At 35.3% G+C, this 16,150-nt stretch overlaps 1 protein-coding gene across 1 annotated transcript in view; it reads left to right on the top strand.

Annotated features, from left to right (window-relative positions):
• The first annotated feature begins 893 nt into the window (after positions 1-893).
• The window catches only part of cwc22 (CWC22 spliceosome associated protein homolog), a 78,363-nt gene continuing 63,106 nt past the window's right edge, over positions 894-16,150 (top strand). The window contains exons 1-2 of the mRNA XM_056465833.1: positions 894-1,002; positions 7,123-7,222. Of these exons, the coding sequence (XP_056321808.1) occupies positions 940-1,002; positions 7,123-7,222 (163 nt within the window). The 5' untranslated portion in view covers positions 894-939. The remainder of the gene's footprint in view (positions 1,003-7,122; positions 7,223-16,150) is intronic.

Raw genomic sequence — 16,150 nt, 5'->3', positions numbered from 1 at the left:
TGTACAGTATGGGTGTTTCCTAGTACTGGGTTGTGGCTGGAAAGGCATCCGCTGTGTAAAACATATGCTGAAATAGTTGGCGGTTCATTCCGCTGTGGTGACCTCTGATAAATCAGAGACTAAGCTGAAGGAAATGAATGAATGAAATGAAAGGTAGATTTTATTAAATAAATAGAAAACTGCAGTACTATGCATAGTAGATTCAGATGCATTTGTTGTTAATACACAGAGGATGGCAATATGGTCATGATTTTTATTTAATTATTTTAATTTAACATATCAATTCTAATATAATTGTTTTAAGCTCAAAACAACATGTTATGGCCTTGGTTTTAAATTATAAAAACGAACAGTTGCCGTTTCTGTGTGGAGTTTTCAATGACCAAAATAATGGCTTGATATTTTTAGTTTTTTTCTATTTGTTAAATATTATTCTTTACTACTACTACTACTAATAATAATAATAATATTCATAAGTCATTTAATTGATTTATTGATCAATAATGTCATTAATTACTTTATTTTAAGGTTGTTAAGGTGCAAATCCTAGATCATCAGTTAATCAAAACGGACAGTTCTGATAGACAGTATAGCTGTGATTCCTGGAAACAATATTTGCAAAAATCTACAGTACACTTCTGATTCCTGGAAAAATGTTTTAGGATAAAGGTTACATTTGTTTGTCCTATTAATCATTAAATTTAATTTCCTACCTCTGTTCTGAACAGCATCTTAAATTAGTTTCAAGACATTAATGTAATGTAAAAATAATATCAAGACATCTGTTTCCTGACGCATAGTTGTTTTTTTCCATCAGTGATGATAATCATCCAACATATGTTCAGTAATGCAGTTTGACTGCTGAGGAAAAACGCGTTTGCCACACTTTTAGAACCTCGCGGGCCTCCGTAGCATCACTTCCGGAATACGGCGGAAAAGATGGCGGCTGAGTCAAACGAATCTCAGACGGCAATGAATCTGAGGCCTACATCGAGAAATGAGGTAAGAACTTCGCTGTTAGTTCCAGGTTATGAAGCCGATATGTTTGTTTGACCGCGCTGAACAGTTTTAAAGCGGCTCGTGGATGTGTTCCGGTGGGTTTTTACGGTTTGTGGGCCTGCACGCGTGGAGCAGATGGCGCTGCTTTGGTTTGTGTGAGATCATGTGTGTACAATATGAACATAAACACACTGATTTAAACCCATAACAAACAATTGTGTTTAAAATTTAGTCCACTGAGTGTCTCTAAAATTCAAATTATGATAGGGACGAGGCCATACAACAATAACAGTTGACTAATTTGAAAACAGTAACATTATGAAATATTATTGCAATTGCAAAATCAGTTGTTTTACTTAAATATATTTTACCATGTACTGTCAATCTCTTTAAACATTTTTTTATTATTAGGGATGCGCTTCGATCGATTGACCAGAGATCAGTATTGGCCAATATCACATTTCATGATTCGATTGGTACTCGCTGATCTGGGGTGCGTTTCCCCAAACAACAACAAAACTCGTGGCTGAACTATCAAAGTACGATGCTTCGTTTGGGAAAAGAACAATGTAGTGACGAGTGTTTCCCAAAACCCACAATAGTGCTAAATATCTGATTTCAGACCAAATATTCCAAGTAGCATGGTAAACAATAGAGGGAGCATGTCACAAGTTGTCACTGTCCAAAAATGAATGATAATGCAAATATAAAACCAACTTTACTTCAATGTTTCTCTGTCACATATCCATCATTTGAACCACGTTAACGTAAAACACCCATAATGATGCTCTAAACGAGTGGTAAGTGAAGATTGAAGATTGCTAAAACTGAACTGTAAAAATTCTTTGAAAGCAAGTGTACAAGTTGGCAACGCAGTTTGCGAATGTTCGTTGGATGGATGGATTTGTGAAACGCCAAATCAGCAAACTATGTTTGTAATGACGGAACTTGCGACATTAGTTAGCTTATGATGGTTTTTGGAAACACACCTCTGGCCGATCTCATAAATCGATCGCAAGTGTTTGTTTATGAGTTTACAACCCGGGTTATACATCCACAGCACTACAACACGTGAGCAATGTCTCCAAATTGCATTGTCAGTTTTTTTTTCTTATTATTTCTACTTGTTTTATCTATTTTTTTGCATCTGACCATTACATGTATGCAACATCCTTAATTTATTCTCTTAGGTAAAGCGAGATCTCATACATGGAGGGAAAAATGTGCTTATGCAATGGCAAAGTTATATAAAGCATGAGGCATCAGAATCGGTACTTGTTATCATCTGATCACAATCACAGGAAATCAGTACTCAGTATCGGCTGTAAAAATCCTGATCGGAGCATCCCTATTAATTATTATAAATATTAAAAACTAGGCATGGGCTGGTATAAGATTCTGACGTTATGATAAACTTGGATAAAAATATCATGGTATCACGATATTGTGATTACTGCTCTTAAATATATTCGTTTTAAATGTCTGGGTAAAAAACAACAACTTTTCCCCCCTTTGAAAACAATATATTTTCTTTTTTGAGAGATTTATAATATTCTGGAGCAGTAAACATGTTAGGCTAAATTATTTAAATTAATCATTGACTTTTGCTGTCTTCATTAGTTCAAAATTTCTTTACATTTTAAAACGGCATCTTTGGATATTTTTTCTGCTGGAGGTACTGTTGTCTTAAAAAAAAAGGTAAATAAAAAAAAAATCTTACACATACCTTGGGAACGGTATTACAGAAAATTTTGGCAGTTTCAAAACCTTGACTTTTCCAAACTGGAATACCTTGAAAAAGGTTATTAAAACGTATTGCCAGATTAATATTCTGCATGTTTCTGTATGGTTCATTATATGGTATTTTTGGTTCAAAAGCACTGGCACACAACTCTACAAGGAAAGATTGTACTGAAATGACCTGTTCTTTTCAATTTTTACCTTGTACCTAACAGTAGATTTGAGTTGCATAAACTGAAAAATATAATCAAATATAACACTGCTGTGTCTAATCGTCACTGTATAATTTAAATAAAGGTTAACCGTTACTGAGCTATACAGCTATTCAGTCAAGAGCAGAGTGATTTCATGTTTTGTAGTTTGATTAATATTAAAGGTGCATTCCTCCCCTGCTGTCCAAAAGCCACGTCTCCTTAAGTCATGAACGAGCTTGTATAACACTAGATCATGTCATTCACCAGTTAGAAAACTCTATGAAGACACGCTTTTTGTCCAGCGTTCTAAAAACAGAAATATACTGCATCGTTTTACATTACACTTATATTACCAAGACAGCAAGTGACTTTTCATTTTCAATTGTGCTCACAGATTCTCACGTATGCCACTTGTTTTCATCTCCTTTTCCACTTGAACAACTAAACGAATGCTTAGGTCTATTTAACTGAATATGCTTTCAGTGGCTGAAAAACACTTTGGTGCATAGAAATCCATTCTTAAACAAGAACACAATTTCCATAAGCTTTGCGTGACTCAAATAGTTTTAAAACATACCTGTCTGAAAGCAACACCTCAGCCATGGTGTCACCCTTCAGATCGTTGTTTTGAAAAGCATAAAGTCATTTCCCTCCAGCATGCAAAAGTAATTCTGATATTGCTTCAGGATTTAGAAAATTTTGATTCTGCATTTTGGGCTGAAGCCCTTTCTAAAACTAAATCTTTTCACGGATACAAGACCACGTTGGTCTTTCAGAAAGAAGTTCAGATTGCAGAGTTTACCTGATGTCTCTCTCTATCAGCTGTAGGTGGCCATGCTTCACGTGTATGTACATTGATGAATGGATCTGCGTGAAGAAGCTGCACAGAAATACTAATTTAAATTTGTTGACAGACAGTTTATCTGTGGTAATGAAGTTATTTGTCAGCTCTGAAAATTTTAATTGAATGAACATTTTTTTTAGTCTTATTCCTCACCCAGAAAATAAAAATGCATATAAATACATTTAGATCATTTACTTTAATCATTACTATTAGAATGCAAAGAGACTTTTAACGAGCACAACAAAAAATGATTCTGAAGACAATCACCTACTGCTCCTTTGAGAACACAGACAGCAGGACTAAGATGTTTTTACTTTAAGATGCAGCACAGTGACACTATTTCAAAGGCATAACCATTCCTGTTGCGTGACTTTTTATCCCCAACACAGCTTGTGAAGGTCTTCAGGATCACTTGAAACATTCAGGCTTGTGGATTATCTGAAGCTAAACTCTACAGCACAGTGTGGCCCTCCAGGAGCAGAATTGGACATCGCTGGTTTAAATCATGATCCGGCTGTTAGTTATTTGCTGTAATTTGCAATAATGCCACTCTTTTCATTGGCACTGAAAGAAACTCCAGTCTAGCTTTTTTAGGTTTATGTAGAAGTGCTGATATTGCTCTCGCTCCCCTTTCTCACTTATTATCCTTTTTTTGTTACCGGCCGGGCAGTGTGTTTCTGAATGATTTATTCCTTGAGTGCTCAGCGTTCTCAGTGTGTGTGTGTGTAAGACTGAAATACCAGCCTACCTGCTGAATGGCAGATCCATGTTTGAAAGACCAGTTTGCCATAAGTTTGCAAAATTCGAGTTGCCTACTGTGTAGAGCCTGGGATTAGGCTTAGTGGGGACATATAGGATGGCGAGTGTGTGTATGTTTCTTATACAGAGGAAAGCAAGCTCATGGCTATTTTTTGAGAGTCCCGTATCCGTCTGTGGCAGATGCAGCAACAGCACAGAGAGATTCGCATTACTGACACCCCAGAAAGCACGCATCTGTTTTCCACCCATCCTGCTGAAATGGCAAATTGAATTTTGATTGAAACAGTGACGGTGGCAGCTGTGAGTGGCATATTCAGTGAAATCGAATTGTGGGAGTGATGCCGTACTGCTGCTCGGGGAGAATCAGACTGTAACTGCAGATGTTAATTTACCGATCGCTTGTCTGCTGTCTGATCACTTCCCCGTGCTGCTTGCAATTGAACTTTGCATTTTTTTTTACTGCAAAAGCTGCATTATTTTCTGAAGTATTTTATATGACTTTCAATTCTGGAGTAAATATGGTAATATTGTGAATAGGGCTGCACAATATATTGTTTCAGCATCGATATCGCAATGTGTGCATCTCACATCGCAAGATATGCAATGTTGAGTCTGAATCACGGCTGTCCAGGAGCCACAGAAGACAAAAAGAGTTTAACCATAATAGAGTGAAAGTTTATCATTTGCTTATGTTTTTAAGGCCTGTGACTGAGCGTTTCAATAATGTTTAAATTATTTGGGCACAAAAAATGATCATGTTTGGAGGTGAAACAAAGATTAATTGTATTAAAATATTTATACGATTTATGGTGGGAAAAATGAATTTCTGTCTTGTTTGTTGTACAAATATGTACATTCAGTGAAAATAAGATTAATTTACTCTTATTTAGCTTGTTTTAAGCAAAAAGGCTTAATTTTGACTTATTTCTTCTAAAGGTGAAAACAAAACACAATTTTTACTTCTAAGAATCTAAGATTTTTTTTTCCATATTTGTACTAGAAGTGGGACAATGTAAGGAAAGTGTGTTTTTCCTTGTGATTATTGAATGTCTATTGGAATACTGTTAGACTCCCCAGAAAATTATTACTAATTAAAAAAATGATTGCTATTCAAACCATCTTTTGAAACTTTTCATATCGCAATTATTTTTTCATTCATTTTCTTTTTTGGCTTAGTCCCTTTATTATTCCGGGGTCGCCACAGCAGAATGACCTACCAACTTATCCAGCACATGTTTTACGCAGCGGATGCCCTTCCAGCTACAACCGATCTCTGGGAAACATCCATACACACTCATTCACACACATACACTATGGCCCAATTCACCTGTACCACATGTCTTTGGACTGTGGGGGAAACCGGAGCACCCGGAGGAAACCCACGCGAATGCAGGGAGAACATGCAAACTCCACACAGAAACGCCAACTAACCCAGCCGAGGCTCGAACCAGCGACCTTCTTGCTGTGAGGCGACAGCACTACCTACTGTGTCGCCATCGCAATATTTTATCACAGAAATAAAATCACAAAATCAGATTTTTTTCAATATCGTGCAGCCCTAATTGGGAATTTGTAACATAAATCTACCAGTTTAGCTTTATTAAATTTAATCATAGATTAGATATAATGATATTAACACCACAATCTATTTGTTTTTTTTTTCATTTATTGTGTTCAAATACTTTGCTGAGATGTAGTTTTATATTTAAAGTACTATTAAATTTATTAAATTGTATTATCAGTTATTTTTGTAAATATTTCATTCAATTGTAGTTCGTTTATATGTTGTACTTAAAATTATGTATTTTTTTTTTTGTATTTATAAAATGTATTTATTAGTTATAATTAAACATTTAATTTTGATTAGTTTTTTCTTCAGTTGTTCAAGCAGTATTTATTTTTAATTTCATTTAGCATTTATTCCTGTTAATGAAAAGAACTTTTAAACATTAGTTGAATTATTATGAGCATAACATCATTTTATAAAAATTCTTTTTAATTTTTTTTATTGCAGTTAGAACTTCAGAAATGTCCAACTTAATAATCAGTGGAATTTATTTTATGTAAAAAACTATTTTATTTTAACTTATTAATGACATTGCTAGCTTCATAATTAGTTTTATTATTCTTTACATTATTAATACAATTTTCAAAATACAATTTTAGTAATCTGTCATTTGAGCCATAATTACCTCGACATCTTCATCAATAGCAGTGTAAATTGAGTTTAAAAATGTTTTCCCAAAAGCTCAAACCACATTTACAGTTCACCAGAGACTTTTGGCTTAAAATTCACTTCTGGTCACAGGAGCCACATTCATATGCATGTTAATACATGTAAAGATTGTAAACTGCAGTCTTTTTCACTTTTTAAACACCTGAGTCAAATGTATGAGGTGTAAACAGAGCTGTAGTTACACACAGCTTTAGAGTTTTATTTAGAAATCCAGTCCCCCGCTGATAGACTGCTTTTATAGCACATTGCTCTCAATGGACACACACAGACACAAGTACACTTAGACCTACTGTATTTTATTACGGCACTTGTGTGTTCTTCTTACTCTGTGTCCTCTCGCTGTCTTCTAGCCTCCCAGCACAGAAGAAATGGAGCAGCGACAGAGAAAGGCCAGCACAAGTTCATCTGAGGATGGAGAGCGTGAAGATAATGACCGCAGGAGAGATGTTGGTAAGCTTGTCCTTTGACTTTGTTTGGCACCAACAAAATAGTCATTAATCAGTGTTTTTCTACCCTTTTGCTCTTTTTTTTATGCACTGTGGTCATTTATATCCGTTTAATGTTTTTTTAGCAGACGTTTTGTGCACAGTGGTCAACTACTGTTATTTTTGTGTTTTAAAAATACATTTGATTTGATACCATTGGTTAAATAGTCCATTACACAGCATTGCAGCAACACACTTGTCAATCATGAATTATTTTTTTTCATTTGTTAAATTGTTAAATAGATATATATCATACATTAAAAAAAATATATATTTTATGTTCTGATTCATTTGTCTGTGGAAAACAAAAAAGAAAAGATTTTGAAGAATGTTTCACTTCTTTTGGTCCATACATTGAAAGCCATTGATGTAATGTGCAATTTTGGGTCTACTGTCCCTTTAACTCAAAATGCCACCTTCCCAATATTGTCTGAATGTTATGTTTAAAAATAATCCAAGGTAGAACAAACCGCACATCTGATGACCGGAAAACTGTTACCTCAGCACTATACTGGCACATAAGCCTGCTTGTTTCCTTACAGCTGAGACCTACTTCCAACATTTCCTAAGTCAGCACAAGGACAAGCACAGTCAGTGGCAGAGCAATGCTTCACTGTACACGCACCTGTTGTGGATGAACGCGCAGTTTGTGTAGCTAGCACGTTTCGGTTGACGTGAAAAATGACCTCAAACAAAAGGCTTGTTTCTACCAACTCTGTGAATTTTTTTTTTTTTTTTTTTTTTGACACTCTGTAAAATTAAGATTTATGCTTTTTGAAGTTCTAAGCCTTTTATAGAGCTGTACTTTTGAATAATTGTACTTTTTATAATTACGTTTTAGTTTTTTTTAAGCTTTTATAGGACAGTAGAGTTGAGACAGGAATGCAATGGGGAATAGAGAGAGAGTGTAACTACCCGTCGGTTATTAAACAGTCCACGCTTTCGAAATACTGATGCCCATGCGTTTTATTTATTAAACACCGGGAAAACTAAAAAGATCGACAAACAAACAAATCAAATGTTTAACACCAACACAACAAACACAATCAAAAGGAGATCAAAATAAAATACAAACAATGTTTCGTTTACAGTGTTGGCCTGATAACCAGCAGGAAAAGAATCAGGAGCATTTAACATGTGTCTGCATTGAGATCTCACAATGCTGTCTATACCAACTCTCGCAGGTTAAATTAATCAAGGATCACGTGACCTCCGACTCAATCCAACCGGAAACAGGGAAATTTATTAAATAAACAAACCAATACACATTCAAATAATGAAATATGAAAAGAAATAAACATTAACAAACTACAAGCTGACCGATTAGCATCAGCTACAAAGGGAAAGAATTGGCAAATGAGTTGGGTTGGGAATCGAATTCTGGTCACCATGAGCACCTCGGAGTGCTATGTGTCGAAACATTAACCACTAGGCTATTGGTGCCAACTTAAATTCATTATTAAAAACTATCCAAAGCAATAATGTCAGTCCACAAATGGTGTTCTATAAACAACACTCTGCAATGAGTCAATCAGTTGTTTATACCTGTGGTCCTCAACCACCAGGCTGCAGACTGGTATCGGTCAGTGGATCAATTGGTACCAGGCTGCAAAAGAAATCATTAATTATTTCCGTCTTGAGTGCCCAAATTTAACCCACAAGTAGCAAAATGAGTAAGAATCAGACGTCTTTGGAAAGTTTCTTTGCGAAGTGGAAAAGGCCCGGTGAAGGACCCGCGAACTGCCAAGGAATGAATCCGCAACCCATTTGTCAACAAATCGGGTGAATCCAGCATGTCTGTGCAAGAAGATCAACTGCTGGAGATCACAAATGACAGCGACCCTTGATAGGCCATTTGCATATTGCGTCTTTTGCACAAGTTCGTGATTTCCATTAGAGATGCACGCCTTCCAGATGCACCCAGCTGAATGAATGCCACGAGTGCACTGTGAGTGATGTGGCAAGAAAACGGCTTCATACTTTGCATAGAATATACACATTTCGGTAGACTAATTATCTCAGACAAACACAGAACTACCCAAACACTGCAGTAGTTTGTAATTTTCTCTATAAATAAAACTTGTATCAGAGTGACATCATCCTCAGTAAAATTGTCGAATTGACTGGTCCGTGGTGATAAAAAGGTTGATGACCACTCTTTTATGCAACTCATTATATTATAAATCTATATATATATATATATATTTATTACTAACAGGGTTCCCACGGGTCATGGAATTTATGGAATATCATTAAAAGAAATTTGTCCAAGTCATGGAATATCCGAGATTTTTGCCCATCGTTTAATGTTTTACTTGCCATTTATCAAACTAAATATTTTTTTATGTACCTTGTTTTTTTTTTTTATCACATTGTTTCACATGTTTTGCCAATTGTTATGGTTTATCTTTTTTTCACTGCTATGTTTAGTCCTTTTCTACTTGTCAACCGAAATATCTAATTAATTCAGCCTAAAACGACAGATTTTGCGAGTTTTTTTTTAAATTAGCAGCAATATCTGCTGCATTTTTTTGTGCTGTTTTGCTGTGAAAACATACACAAATCTGCACATTTTGGTTCTTCATTACATTTTGACCTCAAGATCCATTGGTATTTATATGAAGTGAACACTGAGAAATACAAATAGAGAGATTGTTTACCTCTTAACCATATAAAGCCTACCACATCGTGTTTGTAAAATAACCAAAACTGTTAAAATCTCTTCAAAATTAGCACTAGAAAAATCATGGAAAAGTTTCTCATTTTTAGCGATTGATACAAAAAATGTAGCCTTGTTCAAATAGGCTTTGGCTGAATTCACATAGTGATAATGTCGTGAGATATGATGCGTCAAAAATCATGTCACACAGCTAAGGAGAAGCGCAGAGCTGTCTGACAACTCAAAGTATTTCACACCGGATAAGTGCTTTCTATGAATGAATAAGATGTTATTTAATATAAAACAATGCAGATAGCATGAAAGGAATTTGAACAGTCTGCTGGCTGACCGAAATCTGCCTCAATAAAGAAATGGTAAGCTCCTCTTAATGTCACACCATTTGCTTAATTTTACATTAAATTCAGCAATCGCAAAAATGCTCAGTTCTGGAGGGACTGCTCAACACCACAGTTGGCTGTTTTTGTATTCATTATAGGTCATTGAAATTCAGGTTTTTATTCAGTCAACATCAATGAAAAGTCATTTGGCTCAGAGTGGGAACCTTAAAATACATTTTATACTGGATGACTACATTTTTATTGTTAGCAACTGGCTAATAAACTGTTAGATTTTACTCAGCATTGATTGAGTTGGAGGCTTAGGTTCTGATATATTTTTCAGTTGTCTACTCTTGAACATTGACTGAGCATTTTACTCTGTGTCCTGACAGCACAGTCAGTACACTGTTCCTTATATCAGTGAATGCGGAGTGTATCTGACACACCATAAACTCTGGAGCACAAATACTTGATATACTGCCTTGTGGCTGATATCGCTCTGTCATATGAGTCGCTGTCTTCCCGTGTGTTTGAGAAAAACACAGAGAATGAATGCACTAAATGTAAATGATCTTAATTGCTTGTTTCTGGGGTTGTTTGCCAGAAATGGCAGCAATTCAAAGACCAGCGCTCATGTATTACCACAGGCATTTTAATTGCAGCAAATTAGCAGACAAAAGGATTGATATTAAGAAGACTGACAGATTATCAATAGCAGTAATTGTATTTATTATGAGTGTTATTGTTCTGTTTGTGTATTTTCTATGATTGAGGTGTACAAAGAAGACTGGATAATAATAGAGCTGCACGATATTGGAAAAATCGGACATTGCGTTTTTTTATATATATTGTGATATACTGTATACAATTTAACCAAATAATCGGGAAAGCACCATTTGGAAAGAATTTATAGTCACACTTTACTTTTAAGGTTCAATTCTCTCTATAAGGAATCATTAAATATGCTTTTGCTTCTTATTAGATATTAAGGTAGTTTAGGTATTGGGTTAGGTATGTAGAATAAGATCACAATAAGAACATTATAAGTGCTATTAAGCTGCTAATATCTCAATAACATGCATGCTAATAAGCAACTAGTTAATGGTGAGAATTGGTCCATAAAGTGTTATCAAATGTATTTATTTTGATTGAATGGGCTGATTCTGTAGGGGAGTGAATCATGCATAAAATGTAATCAACAACAAGCATAGGTGAATGCAATAAAGCTAAGATAAAAGTGAAACAGTGTGTGCTTTATGGCTTTGTATATTTAAATGTAAAAAATAAACTGCAAAGTCAACTCTGCATTGTATATCTTTGCGATGTGACTATTGCGGATGCACACATTGCGATATCGTTGCTGAAACGATATATTGTGCAGCCCTAGATAATATTGTAATTGATGGTTTAACAATGTGTGAGGTGTCATTCCCCGTTTCAGAAAACAAAGCAAAAGATGTATTTTTATTAGTCTAATGCTGCACCTTTCTTTGTGAAATTGAAATCTTACTTTGATATAACAAAACTAAATTTTTTAATTTAAAATATTAAATTTTATTAAATATTCAATTTAATATAAGCATTTTTGGGCACAACCTATAATAAGGTTTCATTAGTTAGCGTTAGTTAATCTATTTACTGACATGAACATTCCAAAGTCATGCTTGTTAATATTAATGAACCATGAGTTAACATAAACTAACAATGAACAGCTGTATTTTCATTAACTAAAAGTGACTCTTTACATGGACATCAGTAATCAAATGTGTTTACATGAGTTGCTTTTTGAAGGTTCCTTTCATGTTCCTGTTTTACATGTTATAGCACATGGTTCGATAAACGTCATTGCGTCAGCACACTATTCAATGTTTCTTCTGGAGTTTCATGTAATTTTGGGTGTTGTATTTTTAATTTTAACTGCAGTTTGGCACTATCACTTGCATTCAGGAACATTTCATGCATGTATTTGCTTTGCTATTTTCCTTAATCAACCTCGCAGGACAATGTCATGTCTATAATCAGTGTTTTCCCAGAGAGCTCTCTGTATCTCAGAGCTCATCTACATCCGGTCTCAGTGTGGCACTGCGGACGCGTGTAACCTCACCTCTCCTGCTTGTTTATCTGATTTATTGCTCCCTGCTCTCTGGAGCTCATCACCAACAGTCTCACTTCAGTAGCTCTCATAGCCTGCATTATCATCCATAAAATGCTTTCAATCATTCCTTCTGAGCGGTTGCAAATCCAAAATCTCTTTAAATGAAAGCAACAGCCTCCTGACACCTGCACAAAGATACTCGTTCACACATGTGATTGTTGTCAGTTTACTTACAAAAAGTGCAGTGGGACATAAATGGAGGGTTTTAGAAAGCTGTGTTAAGTGGTCAATATGTAAATTAGGGATGCAGGATTAATCGTATTATGATCACAATAACGAGATTTGTGGCCCACGATCAATAATTAAATATCGGCGCGATTTTACAGTATAAAGACCAAGCCATTATTTTAATGGGTAGAGTTTACGGATTGTACCACATCACAAGCATGAGGTGACTGTGTCTATATTGCAAGTGTTTTTTTTTTTCGAGGAATGCAATGTTAATCAGGTAGCCTTTGCTCTTGTTCACTCAACCTCCCAAGGTAACACAACAAACCTCATTAACCACCTTAAAAGCCATCACAAAGTGGCTGTCGTTAGTGGGTTAATGAGCTCAGGAGAATTCAGCTTTGCATTTTTCTATGCATTACTAACATCACTAAACCAGACAACATTTGTTTTATAAGTTAAGCAAATATTCGCGGAGATTCAGCAGTTTTTTTTTTTGCCAGTTATGTAGACACAAGACACTGTATCCAATTGTTTTGATGTAAAAAAAAAAGTCATTGTGGCCCTGTTCACGCAGGTATTCAGGTTCGTTTTCATCAGTCTGATGCAACTTTTATTATTTGCAGGAAATAAAAATGCAATTAAAAGTTTCAAATCAATTAAACTCAATTTATAAAAAGACTAGCCTATTTTATGCATTAAATAATGAAATGTATAACTAATTTCCTTTATTTCTGATTAGACCATGCACTTTAGTCTTTTTTACAGTTTTAATATGTATGTATACTTTTTAAAAATAACATTCATTTAACAATTATTTTAGCACATCGAAAGTAATTAAATTACCTGTCTTTTGATTAAAACCTTTATGCAAATGGATCAGGAATTGATCGTGCGTGCGCAGGAAAAAAAGGGAATCATCCGACACATGCATTGCTCTCATGCCTCGTTTTTGAGGATAAATTCACATCTAAGTGCTGCTTTGAATAGAATAAAATTATTAAAAAGCACATTCTAGACTTTACTCATAAAATAAAACATTCATAAAGGTGTATCTTATGGAAAAACACCAATTGACGGGCTCCGCTTTGGGTCTTAAAAGAGTCAAGCAGCTTTAAAAAAAATCTAATTTGCTGAAGGGAAATGACAAAAAAAGATTAAACATATCAGGACTGTTAAAAGAACATTCTGCTTTAATATATTCTTTCGACTCCGATACAAAAGCTAAGATTATGAATGACAGAGTGTAAAGCTGTTTCTCCTGCATGCGTGCTTCAGCAGCACGTCCTGCTGTTCGTGAATGAGGCGGCGGAGAGAATTGAGGTGTTTAGTTTTACCTCAAGGTATTTAAATAAAACCAACACCAAACTACTCAAAAAGTTAAACTAAAATGCACAACGCTTGTTGGTTGCACCTGCAGGATGCACAATGAACCTAAAACGCCATTCTTTTAATTCGATATTTGTGAAGTATGAACCAACTGCAGATGCTATCATGTTGGTCGCAACACTCTATAACTTATTCGTTTATTACAATAATTGCACTTCCCTTTGCCATCGTTCTTCACCACATGTAGCCACTCTTTTGAGCACATCTTGGTCCATCTCTAAACAAATGTTTAGATTATTATTGAAGGTGCTCTCCAGCTGCGAAGTTCCAGAGTAGCGAGTGAAATAAATGTGCATGCAGAAACTGGACAAGAGGAATCGAAATTTAAATTATATAACAAGCATTTTATTCTTAGGATCTAATCCCCGCCCAGTTTTATTATTATGTTTTTTTTTTTTTTTTATATTTGTGGCTGTGAAGTTTAATTAAAATATATATATATACATACATACATACATGCATACTAGGGAATAATCGTCATTATTAATCCTGATTAACATTTTGAGCAAAATAATCGTGATTAGCATTTTTTTCTATTATCGTGCAGCCCTAATGTAAATTAGAGCAGGGAGCTGAAATTGAGGACAAGTTGTATACTAGTGTGCTATTTGTATCTAAAAGAATATTGAAAACTGGGAAATACTGTATATTGAAAGGCTACTTTCTGAACTAAGTCCATTTAATGTCTCTTTGGAGTGTTTGTTTTGAAACTAAGTGCATTCTGAACAATAATGTCCTTTCTAACCAGTCTGTCCAACAGGAAAAACAGTTTTTAAACAATGAAATAGAAAGTGTCACCACCACAAACTGGTATATTTTGCTATCCAGACCCTATAACTTCCACCATCATTTAGTGCATTTTAAGTCATGATTTTGGCCCCTGCTTGCATTTGTTGCTTCAAATTGTCCTAGCAGGTTTATTTAATGTCCTTAATCAACCTATAATGGAGGATTTCCATTTTTTCATGCAATCTGTTCACATTGCTTGAATCAGTAAATCTTAGACTGTCAATCTTAGAGTTTAATTTAAATGTTGAAATAGAAAGTGTCACCACCACCACCACCAACTGATATATTTTTCTTTACAGACCCTATTTTCCTCCATCATTCAGTGCATTTTAAGTCATGATTTTGGCCCCTGCCTGCATTTGTTGCTTCAAATTGTTCGACAATAGCAGGTTGACTGCTGAAACTGGATATTAAGAGTGAAGCTGCCGCAGAGATTGACTCCATATCTGCAAATGATAGCAGCTGCCTGGGAGCCACTTCACACAGTGACTGCAGCAATTATGCATTTCAAGATCATTTAACAATAATCCACCCCTTCATGCATTTTTAAAAGTGCTGCGCTGTTGTGCATGTTGTGATAAGTCATTATCGTAAATGCCTCGGAAGAAAGAGCGAAAACTGCATTGCTAAAGGTTTCAGTGTTTTTGTTCTCTTTATTTGGTGGTTGTGTTTGAACTGACAAAAGGATCCGCAGGAAAACAGCAGGTGTGGAGTCATGGGACCAGTCGCAAGCTCGGCAGAATCATCTGCTCTTTATGATTTTTTCATGGGCTTTTATGCTCTCCGGCACTGATTCAATGCTCGGTTATTGAGCTTTGGCTTCTGTTTGGTGTGAATGTCACTTCAGGTTTGAGAGAATCATGAATTGAATCATTCTCCCAGCAGCAATTCAACTTAAATAGAAATGTAAATCAGCATTTGTCTCCAAGCCTTGGCAGTTTGATGGCATTTGTACAGTGCAACAGTAAGCGAATGCTTGAAACGTTGCCATCCGCTTCGGGAAAACCCATTTTAGTTCCTTGCTGGCCAGGAACTGTGTTCTTCACCTCTTCAACATGCATTTGAAATGCACCTTTTATGGCATTTTAATAGGGATGGGAATCTTTAATGACTTTGATACGATTCAGACTCGGGCGTTACGGTGCGATTGCAGAATGATTCTAACTCACATTTTCGCTCTTTCTTCTGCTATACATTTACATCTTTACCACTTTACATTGTAACCAGAAAAAATTCTATGCTTTTGTATAATAACTAGGGATGCTTTGATCAGGATTTTTGGAGCCGATACCAAATACCAATGCCTCTTCGTGGTGATTGGTAGATACAGAGTACCGATTCTCATGCTTCAAGCTTTAAATAACTTTAACATTTGATAAAGCACATTTTCCTTAT

This window comes from Danio aesculapii, chromosome 9, assembly GCF_903798145.1.
Source record: "Danio aesculapii chromosome 9, fDanAes4.1, whole genome shotgun sequence".
Taxonomy (NCBI): Eukaryota; Metazoa; Chordata; class Actinopteri; order Cypriniformes; family Danionidae; genus Danio; species Danio aesculapii.
This window is presented reverse-complemented; position numbering and strand designations above follow the sequence as displayed.